Raw genomic sequence first — 11471 nt, 5'->3', positions numbered from 1 at the left:
CATATATTATAGACCCGGATTTTCTCATATTTTGACCTAAATTTTCTAGAATCAACTGAACATGTGTTTAATGATAAATTATAATAAGAAATCTGCTTAACGAACCTAACGACGAATCTTAGCTTGCGGTAACTCACATCGTCTTCGGGAGGACCCTTCTATCAGAGAAGTAAAATCCGCATTTTATATGTCTTAACTATTCCGTAGACAACAATATCCAACTGCGATTTATTCTTATCGTGTAAAAACACGAGCGTTTTTAATTTGTATCGAAAATCACTTTATTGACGATTTCTCCAGGTATAACAGATAAATTACACCTGCGACAAAATAAATACACCGCCGTAGGGCCGCTTTATGTTTTGATACATCTGCCATATATATATATGCTTTACGCATATACATATATAAAGCAGGCCATTTTACCCGCTTGAACTGCGTTCGCCCCGCGATATTAACTCTGCGCATCAAGTAGCTTTTCGTAGTTTTCTTGCATCATCATATTAATGAATCTTAGGCAAAACAATAGTAAACAAAAACTAAGATCTTCCATTTGTTTAACATTTGTTATCCCCGCACCTGCGCTTAATCGAATTAAATATATTTATATTTAATTATATCTCACACAAATATTAGATACGTCATCTGTTCCGAGATGATGTCAAACCAGCCGCTTAATCACAATATATATATATATATATATATATATATATATATATATATATAAAGCGTGTTGTTGTGTCCTAGTTATTCGACAAAGTGTCATCTTTTGAGTTTGATTGACTGAGGTTTGCTTTTTTTTGCGTTAGAAAGCATAGCATCAATTTCCTCATCTTCTCAGCTCACTATAGTCACACCATGACTGGGACCGAGGTGCATTGGATGTCCCAATGGAATCAGCAGCTTCAGTTTGCCGTTTTAGATTATTTACATATCGATATGTACAACCGCCAATTATTCCAATAATGAGTTTTGCATTTCTAAAAGCTTCTAAACGATCTGTTTGTAAAGACAACCATCCCTCTGGCACGCTAGAAGCGCGAAACGACCAGTACGAGTAACCGATTTTGAATACATACAAATGCCCGCGTTCGTGCACTGGAAATACTAAGTAGTCGAATTTGAGTATGATTATCTTCCATCTGAACAGGTTCGGTTAGATGAAACAGTGAGTCATGTCATCGATATCGTTACGTTAGAAGAGGAGGCCATCTAGGACAATCTGAAACGTGCGAGAATCCAAATTGATTACATTATTCTGTAGGCCAATAGGGAAAATAATAATCATGTTCACAATCTGGTAAAGGAAAACTGATCGCAGCGCCCCCAGACACCCCCAGATGGAATTCAGGGGGTTAGTCGATCTCGAGGGCCCAGGGGTGATCAATAACGCCACGCTGAATGTCCTGAAGCTTGCGCGTAATTCTGGCATGTAGCTGCCACTCATTTTGCATTGTCGGAATATACAGATCCTCGCAGCGGTTGTTCTGTCGATGGACGATTCGCTCAACCGGTGAAATCAAGACGGCAGTACCAGAACCAAACATTTCCAAAACTCGACCCTCATTAAGAGCCTCGCGCAGCTCGAAAATGGTGATTGTGCGCTCGGTTACCTGAAATAGCAGATGGAATCAGAGTAAATATGCTACAGATATGTTTGTAAGACAAATGGGTTTTCGGATATTGTTTATTTTCGAGAAATATTTTGAGTTGGCTTCTTGTTGTTCTGTTATTAAATTACTGTTTTGCTGGCGAAACATCATTACAAAGTTTATATTAGCTTTAACCAATCGCATAACTGATCAGTGGCTCGCCCAATGAATAGCAATGATTTTTGGATATCGACGAATTGTATTAATGTAAACTGTTACACTAAGCATTACTGATTGAGTTCCTTGATGTCTGAAAGAAGAAAAATTGCGCCGATATAATATGGGCCTAGGCCATCGTCTGTATAATTTAAGTTCAACCTGCAATCTGTACTTTTCAAAGTGTGTTTAGAATAATGATGACTATTAATAGTACTCTAAACGACGCTTTTGGGGTGATTAAAAATATTTTCTAATAATTATTGACTTCATTTTAAGCAGACTAATAGGTGGATTGATATTTAGTCCCAACCTTGAATTCGTTCCACTGCCGAACGAGATCAAGTACTGAACGACGTGTGATACCAGGCAGGATAATTCCCGACAGTGGAGGAGTTATAAGCTCAGGTTCGCCGTCTCTGTTACGGAGGAACACAAATACGTTCATGGCTCCCACTTCGGTGATCTGCTGTTCGGGACCGAACAACCAGAGTACCTGCTCAAGTCCGAGTCTTTCGGCCTCTCTCTGAACAGCCAACGTGGGAGCGTAGTTGCAACCAAGTTTCTTGTCTCCGGTACCGCCAGGCCAGGCGCGTACGTATTGTGGATCAGCCAAAAGGCTGACGCCCCTGCTTCGCGTATTGTAATAACCACCAACCGGCCCTGTAATCACGTATAGAAAAGCCTCAGAGGAACGATGCACACCCAACGTGGGTTCGACGCCAAAGAACGTCGGACGGATATAAAGCGCACTCAATGGGCTCGTCGGAACCCAGTCACGATCGACGTCAACTAACCGCATAAGACAGCGGAGGAACTCCTGTGGGTCGAATGCCTAAAATACCAGATCGAAGGGTCCAAATCAAACGTTAAATTATTTGGTAGATACGGAATTATAGAAGCATGCACTGATGAGAATCAGAAACTGGAGTTAAGGATAGAATTAACTAGGAAACTAGATTTTTTAAAATCTGTATTTTGTGCAACTATGCATAACCTTTGCTTCTTGAAGTAGCTATAACTTATCCGAATACTTTATATAAATGCTTTCTCATAAAGTGGCAATTTTACTGTTTTGGCTATGTTCACTCTCTCAACACTGTCGATACTCTAAACAACTAATAGCAATAAAAGAGGACACACTTCTATGACCCAATATCAAGCTAGTTTGGATCAAACGCCGCTTGTTGATGACGTGAGCTTCTCCGCGCATTTGTGAACAAAAGTCAGATGACCTACCTGCGCCCCTCAATTGTTAATACTAATAAATTTTAACACAAACCAGTACATACGGGAAGGCCAAGTCTTTTCGCAGAGGCTAGTAACCGCTGAACGTTCAACTCTGGACGGAAAAGTCGAATTTTTCCATCGTGACCACGGTAAGCCTTCATGCCTTCGAATAGCTCTTGAGCATAGTGAAGTACCTGCAAATGGTGTGGCGGAAAACAAAACGGATCGTTTTGCTATCGGCCATCCTAAATATTTCTACAACAACTAACTAAAAATACCTACAGAGCCAAAAAGCCTTATGGCATGTCCTATTTTTTCTTTCACCCACATGATATTTCATCATTGCGCATCGTTTTTGGCCTACATTTAAGCTATTGACTATAGCAGCAAAGATTGAATCCAGTGGGTTATCGTATCAAGAAGCTGCGCATATGAATCTATAGAAAACGTAGCACGTTTTCAACAACAGCTGGTGGGTACCTTTGCTGCGGGGTGCATCTGTAGGGCATGTACTGGACAGATTTTGGGTTGACTCCAGCCCGAGTCTCTTCTCCAGTAGCTTTCAAACATGTGATCGGCAAAATGTTTGCCGAATTGCAGTCCAGCCGTTTCGGGCTTCCTCTGACGAAGATGCGTTGGTTGCAACTCAATATCAAGGTTATCGTACTAACAGAAAAGAAGATCGTATAATTATATAACGGATTATTAGTTTTAACTGATCATAAGCTATATGTGCAACTTAAACCTATAGCTATACCTCATAGAGCAGATTATTCATTATCTGTGCAACTTGTCTTTATACGATTTTTTTAAAATCACTTTTCTCTCTACTTACCACAAATGTATGAGATGGTCGAGCAATTTCTCGTTTAACTTCTCCGTGAGGAGTCCACGACAAACACCTCACCTGAAAGATCAAGTACAGAAATTTATAGCAGCTATATCAACGATACATTAAGCAACATCAGCGTCCCTGAGGCACCCAACGATGTCCACATCGAAATCAGCTTACATATAGAGGCTATGGATCTAAAAATTCAACTTGCAATTAGTAGTATCTATGAATAACCTAGCTGTTTTTCTAAGAAAATGTCATGCTATCATTTTCGTATGATTATCTAGCTCTACCGGTTAGGTCTAAACCATACACGCTGCTAGAGCAATAGATGTGAGGAAAGAAAATCGATGCTCTCTGAGCAAACGGATTCCCTGCTCCAATACAGGATTGTTGAAAGGAGATTTTCTTCAGTGATCTGGCCACACGAATTCCACATTTTGACCATTTATAACGCATTTGTAATGTTTTGCTCATCAACAGAATTACGTTAACAATCGCCATTTTCGCCACAGGTAGGTATAACAGCTCGTGGGAATCTGTCCGCTTTTCATGGCTGCTTAAAACGAGCAGATTTGTAATTGAAGTATATTGTGTTTCGCCATTCTACGGAGCGATAACGTTTGTACACTTAAATTGAACGAACCTCATCTACCAGATTCCATTTTCAAATCGGCGAGCGGAGACCTATGGACATCGAGTGCAACTCAATCGTTTGGGATACGCAACTTAACAAATTCGCAGAAGCTACAAACTCCTTGTAGTATGTAAAAATGGATTCGATAGAATTCAGTACAATAATTAGCAAGTAAGGCTTCGATGCGTTTCTCACTTGCTCCGTACGTAAGAATTGTTCGTCCTGATCGAAAGGAAACAGCAATTACGTAATAAGTACTTGTTCGGCGAGGCCATCGTAAAAACAGAGGAAATTTGTTACAGTCACTGAATACATGGCCAACAGCACAGACAAATGTCCGTCAGCGGGAGAAGCTCGAACTGGAAAACTTTGTGTGTCACTCGCTCATGGTTCTTCTACCAAATCAACATTTGTGGCTAATTTACTTATACCAAGCGATTTATTGACACGGAAGCAATACGCTGCTAAATCTATGATCGGGTAGCGTGCATTAGTCTTCTTTCACTAACTATAATTGATGAGCTCATTTCTTGTCCAATGTATAGAACAGCATACTTGCGTTACTAATTGGGAGTATCTAAATCCAGTACAAAATAACCTAGAGAAAAATAGTCTCAGGTGATCATGTCATCACCAATGGTCATGTTCTTGCATTTCATAATAGATACCTTAACCTTAACTCGATCATAATTCTAGCATGAATTGCCGGAACCCTTAAGCAAGGTAAAAGTTCGCTGTTCATTAACGGACAGAAGTTATTTTGGGGCTTGTTGTGTTTACATAATAGCTCAGTCTTGCGACTGTTTCCAGCTGGGTGAGCTAATAGAGGACCAGTGCATTAGAAAAAGTGATCGTGTTAATACTATAGATGTAAGGTAAGAATTATTCACGTTTCTGTAGCAGACTTCTCTATGGCAGTGGGTTGATCGTGACTGCAAATAGTTTCCCAATTTTTTAATACTGGTAAAAAGATTTCAGCACTGGTAACCCTGAATGGCGTTTGCGTCGTTCGAAAGCAGCAGAACCTTTTCCGACCTTTCAGTCTGATACGTGCACTGTGCGAGGGTAATTAAGCAACACTGATGTTAAAGCTACAAATTGTCGAGCTGCGTAAGCTTCGACCAACCACTGCGGCCAACTACTCAACACGGCGGGCATTTTGTCAACACGCACAGGATGGCTACTGAAGTCAGTGTAATTGAATTTGTGATTATCGCTTTTTATAAGTCAAAAGAGCCAGCAAATTTTCGATGCAGCTCAAAAACAGAGTCCTTAGTTTAAGCAGTCTTATTTAACTCAAGATTTTTCCATCTGCCTGCCTAAAAAGTTAACTACCACTGTCTTGTTCCCTTGAGACACCTGATTACTACACGTTATTGCCATATCTACAAAACGACGCTATATCTGCTAGGCGATGTACGAAAGTAAGACGATTATCCCAGACTTGGCGAATACCGTATCGTGTCCGACAGAATCGCCAATCAAATGACCCCTCCGATCATTTTAAAAAGATCACTGTTATCATCATCGTCAACGATTGCGGCATTGCGTTATCTCCACTATCCAGGTTTTCGGCTCGCACATACCAGGTAACGTATCATATCCCCGCAAAACAACGAAGCCACTCTCCATTGCAAGCTTCGCCACGCAGCAAAATATTCCAATTATAACAAAAACGTCTTTGGTATCAGCTGTAGAAGGGGCGAGACGATTTTATTTGTCGCGATATGCACGTGGCTTCGCCAGTACACATTCGAACTGCCCTCTATCCACAGTAGTAGGTATTTGGAACATATAGTCGGTTCACTCGGCGCTGCCTTACGCTGCTTATCGTCTTCATTCTTGGTTTATGTCTTGTCCAATAGTCCTGTCGGTACCTTCTCGCCCATGGTTCGATTTGTCCGGGCTAGCACTCCGCCTTTTACTCTATCCTTCTATTCTATTTCGTTGTCCGTGCGCCTCAAAAGACGTTCGCCTCTGGCGGCGGTTGCGCAGTTACAGTCGCGGCGGCCGGCTAAGCATTTCCCCTTTCGACAGAAAGCGCGGGACGTCCAAGGTAGCCCGCTGCTTCGACTGTCTGTATAAGCTTATTTACCGGCAACCGTAGCGGTTGTTGCCGACGGCTATCTGTTACCGTACTTAGTTAACTGTTTGTCTGTATGTATGTATCTGTGCGTATCTCCCCTGTGACGTCGACACGGACTCCCTAACAGCGCACGAAGGGATCTTCTCATGACGTTATACGTATTTATCCGCCGGCTGCATAGTGCGGACAAGGACTGCAACCGGCAAACGCGTCCCGCAAGCGGAGCTGACTCAGAGGGGTCGAACTTGGCTTGAAAGGGCTCGGAGGGGAAGCGGGGGAAGATGTGTATCGAACAATAATGCTTTTGGCAGTCAGTCATTATAAGGAAAACCACGTTGACACTATGTAGAGCACAATAGACACTTGTTACTCTTCTCGTACTTCTCCGCGGACGAGAATTTGTGGAAGATAATATGAAATAATGCCTAACAAAATGTAAATAAGCTTACTTGAAACAACAGACTAAACTTTTTTTTTTTTTTTTTTTGAGATCAAACTGATTCTTGGGCTTGTAAAATTATTTTATTTATTAAGCTTACTGTTAGGTTATTTTAACTGACGTTTATTAAGGGTTACGATTTGGGCTAGACCGATCACTGGACTATTGTCTAACGCGTTAATAGCTATGAGGATGTCAGTATACGCACAACAACTTAATTTGCTCTATGATGTAGTTGTCGTACCCAATGTTCCATGCGAGTAAAATTTACGTTATCACGTACTCTACGTTATGTGTCAGAAAAGAAACTTGAGTTAATGTATTCTTGATGGCCGCGCTTAGCTGTCACGTTTAACTATGTAAACGAGACGGTACTTCTACTAATTTAACCAGACGCCTTTTGGTAAAAAAACAGCAACTTTTTTATATTGTTGAGGTGTTTCCAATTGGATCGAGTTGGAATTACCCGCGTTAGCACCGCTGCGTGAATTTAAAGCAAGCTTTAACGTGAGCGATGTAATCACGATGTCGGCAGCCTTCAGACAGAAGATATCATATATACGAACCTCTATCACAAAAAAGCCGGTAGCTTATAGCCCACGCAGCGAAACCGTAATACGAACAGTTTACGAAACGACATAATTACTTTCGTCACTTTGTTATAGTTTCATAGAGCGTACACGTATCAAAGAGAAGAAAACACTTAGCAAAAAGTTGTCGAGAATATATTCCACTTACATTACTCAGGTCCGCATAACTATCTAACAACAGTCGTGTTTCAGGGGGAGAGTTCGGGGTGGTGGCGGGGGGAAGAGGGTGGGTTCTGCTAGGCGACCACAGGCGAAAGACGGACTGAGCTATGCGACACCTTCCACAGCTCCAGGAAACGCTTGAGCACTATAACGCCAGTGGAACAGGGAGATCGTAACGAGATTTCGTCCCGCTGTTAGCTATCTTATCTACTGTCTGGCTGATAATGTACATAGCATGATCAGCATCACTGTAGTCATCATCAGTGACGGCAACAGCATCTCTACGGTAAATACACGGGTTGCGACAATGAACGCAAAATTAAATCGATGGCCGGTGGCTGCTTTCTGCTACGACTGCCGTTTACCTACGCCGGCTAGGAGGATCCTGTACTTTGCATAGCCCACACCCGTATCTTAAATGACACTTTTCAGCCGGACAGACCAACCCCTTGGTTACCGTTTACGCTGTTCTTTCTACGCCAATCACTGCATCCCCGGACGTTGACTGAGAGATCGTAAAAGATCTACGGCAGCGCTTGTCTTCACTACGCGCTAACTAATCGAATCATCGACATAATTTATCTTGAGAGCCAATCTACGCATTTCTAATGGAGATTAACGAAAGATAAATTAAGTTGGCAGTAATCTAAACGGAACGTTCACAACATAGGTGCGGCACATGGGGCGATGCCAAGAGAATTATACAAAAGATTTTTCACGTCTTTAAACGCGTGAGGAGCTTTGTGCATACTGAGTTCAGAGCGTTATTGGGCAACTATGGAATAAAAAGAAAGATTGATAACGTATCAATCAAGAGGCTGAAATGTGCCAGTCGTTATAAATGTTTCTTCCAATTGACAGACGGTTCATCTAGCAGATATTCAGTAATTGCTCTGATTAAATATCTGTTATATATATATATATATATCAGTTATTTTGAACAGGCTATATTCAGTCAAAGTTGATAACGAAACAAGCTGGTATATGAACAGAGATTCCATCAGATGCAGCACTTTATATATGACAGCCAAAGGTAAAAACAGCAAGGTAGTTTCAAGCTAGACTAAGGCAGCGTGTGGACTAAAACTTCATTGGCTGTGCGCGTGATAGATTTTGCATAACAGTCTGCCGGTCGTAGTCTGCTGGCATGAATCAGTATATTAGATTTTTTTCATGCTGAACCGATGTTAATGAATCAGTATATTAGATTTTTTTCATGCTGAACCGATGTTAACAACTTCTGTGCCAATCAGGTTTATGCCTAATAACCCGTAACCGTAGAGAGGTTTGGGCGCAAATTGAGCGATGGTCAATTTGGTCACCACACGAAGCTTTCGAAGCTCTATCCTCAATGCTCTTGTGTACCCGACGCTCTATCCTCGCTGGTGTTGTATATCTTGTGGGGTGTTTAATGCAGGTTATCTTGCTAGCAACGGACGCCCGCGGCATCCGACTCACTCTGTAGGATACAGACTGAACCAGCTTCAACCAGACACGTGTTTGGTTTTGAAGCTATCAATAAACAGCCCAAAGAACAGCACCGAAACGCTACGACGGGCGACAGACATCTGGGGAGCCCGTATTTGATTTGACGAAATTGAAAAATACCGCCAATAGTAATTTGTCGTACTTTGCATCGACATGACAATTAACTGTCCGCCTCGATTATACCTCTCCCAGTAATGGACAGTTGCTGTAGAGACAAATATGAATGTCTCAAAGGAAGTAAGAGCCTTTAATCTTGAACTAGCTAAACAAACTGACAGGTTTATTTATTCCGCAAATGAGCGTACTTAGTTGTGCAAAAAATGATCCCCAGCCGTCGGCATCGGCATAATGATCTTTCGCAGATGGGCTGTTGGCAGCATTTTAATGATACATTCTTATAAGCCTTGCCTAAACCCCAGCCTATTTTCTACGCATCTGAGTCTGAACAAATCTGCTCTAAACCTTTCGAAGGGCACCAAATTGATTTTTTTTAAAAAATAAGCATTGGCTTGCATAATCCGCCTGATCAATGTAGCCATGTAGTGAAGGAAGTTCTATTAAGCTACGCCAGTATAGGTCAAAACCTATTAATGACAAATGTTCGTCTGCAGGTCTCGTGCTAAGAATAATGGCTTTCTAATTTAGGCATTTGCACGTCCACCGATCCATGCAGTTTATTTTCTCTGCAGTGCCTGGCAAACAAGCTAAGTATGCCACATTTCGTTATCAGCAATGTACTGTAGAATTAAATCACTGTTTTCGGCTTGCTTATCGATGTTTTAGCCTTAACTAGGGTCACTGATTTCGCGTGCGCTATGAAGATACTACATCATTAGAATCGAGAACCTAAATAACAGATTATAAAATCGACCCTCAGACGCTTACACTATAGGGTTTAAATGTGTTCTTCGCTGTCGACACTTCAGCCAACTCAGCTGTGGTCGATTCGACAGCAGCCCGAACCGGCACTCTTTTGATCGAGGAACTGTCCTGCCAACAATCCTTCGGGACGGTTTTTTCTATCGTACATTGTACTTTGTTCTTGAACGGTATTTTTCACTTACATCTTTGCATTCTCTATCGTATTTCTGGCTTGGAAGACGTCGCATAGAAACTGTCAACTAAGGCGGTGGAAAAAAAGTAAAATTGGTGCTAAATTTCCTTGCTGCGAAGGCCGACGTGGGGCTGAATCGCTCCTGCCGTCGACCGAAGGGCCTGACGAAGTCTCAGTATGGCCCGAATCTACAAAGCTATCATTTACGAAAACAATGTATACAAAAGTTGCCGCCCTCCGGAATTTAACGAAGCAGCCATTTGGGAGACAATGGGCCAAAGTGACTGAGATGAATGAGAGGAAATCGCTTTTCCGATTAGCCGCTGAACAGGATCGATCCATATACAAATAAACCTAAGTGCACCTAGTGTTACCGGCACATCTGCTCGTATGCACAATATGACTGGTGTTTTACCTGTAGAGAAGAACATTTTGGTCTTGGGTAGTGCGCTAATGAGAAAAACCACAAATAAAATATGGCAAAGGCTAGAAATGTACTATAAAATAGTAAAAAATGGCCAGCATTAAGTAAAGTGAGGAAGCATTTGCGGTTCTAAGATTTCCGATTTATAGATAGACGGGAAAAATGAAGGCAATGGAACTCACATTATTAACCTTTACTAGCTTTCGCAACAATCGGCAGGTTCCTCGGGAAAGCATTCCTCTGAAGGCCTGTGTCGCAAAAGTTTCTGAAGTTAACGTATCAGCTGTGTTTCTCCCTTCACTGTTGCGATCTTCGAACCGTATCAAACGTCGTTGTCCAGCAGTAGTGAGAAGGACAAGGCAAGCCTAAAGATCGCCTAAATGTTCACCAGCACCTCGAAACTTGGGTCAAGATTCTCTATTCACACTAAGGTGGGTTTTGCTTCAGTGATCGTTGCTGAACAGTTAATTGGCGCGCAAGTTCGGCACAAGCTCTATTGTGGTCGTCTGTTCCGTTTGCTCACTCCCTGTTAAGCTTGTACGTTTCGTCGTCGAGTTCTCAGACCGTTCTATTCTGCTTTTCAGCGGGGTGTCAGGTCCGGTCCCGTTCAGTAGCCTTGCTGCTGCTGCTTCTGCTGTTGTTGTGCCTTGACTATGTGCGACTGATCGCCCTTAAAATCACTCTGCCGCTCCATCGTCAGGACTGGGCGTTTTTCGCC

At 42.0% G+C, this 11471-nt stretch overlaps 1 protein-coding gene across 2 annotated transcripts; it reads right to left on the bottom strand.

Moving 5' to 3' along the window:
• Positions 1-256: 256 nt before the first annotated feature.
• LOC111263902 (branched-chain-amino-acid aminotransferase, cytosolic) lies at positions 257-11409 on the bottom strand. 2 transcript variants are annotated; one of them, XM_022839434.1, is made up of 6 exons: positions 10936-11409; positions 3874-3945; positions 3519-3704; positions 3101-3232; positions 2122-2643; positions 257-1613 (listed from the first exon to the last, which is right to left on the bottom strand). In XM_022839434.1, exons 1-6 carry the CDS (start codon positions 10987-10989, stop codon positions 1356-1358), a joined length of 1224 nt encoding a protein of 407 aa, XP_022695169.1. In that variant the 5' UTR covers positions 10990-11409; the 3' UTR covers positions 257-1355. The 2 variants fall into 2 exon arrangements, with proteins under 2 accessions (XP_022695169.1, XP_022695242.1); XM_022839507.2 differs by lacking the exon at positions 10936-11409 and adding an exon at positions 6097-6425.
• Positions 11410-11471: the final 62 nt, after the last annotated feature.

The sequence above is a fragment of the Varroa jacobsoni genome, unplaced genomic scaffold, assembly GCF_002532875.2.
Source record: "Varroa jacobsoni isolate VJ856 unplaced genomic scaffold, vjacob_1.0 scaffold_9, whole genome shotgun sequence".
Lineage (NCBI taxonomy): Eukaryota > Metazoa > Arthropoda > Arachnida > Mesostigmata > Varroidae > Varroa > Varroa jacobsoni.
The sequence above is the reverse complement of the archived record's forward strand: the minus strand, read 5'-3'. Positions and strand labels throughout refer to the sequence as shown.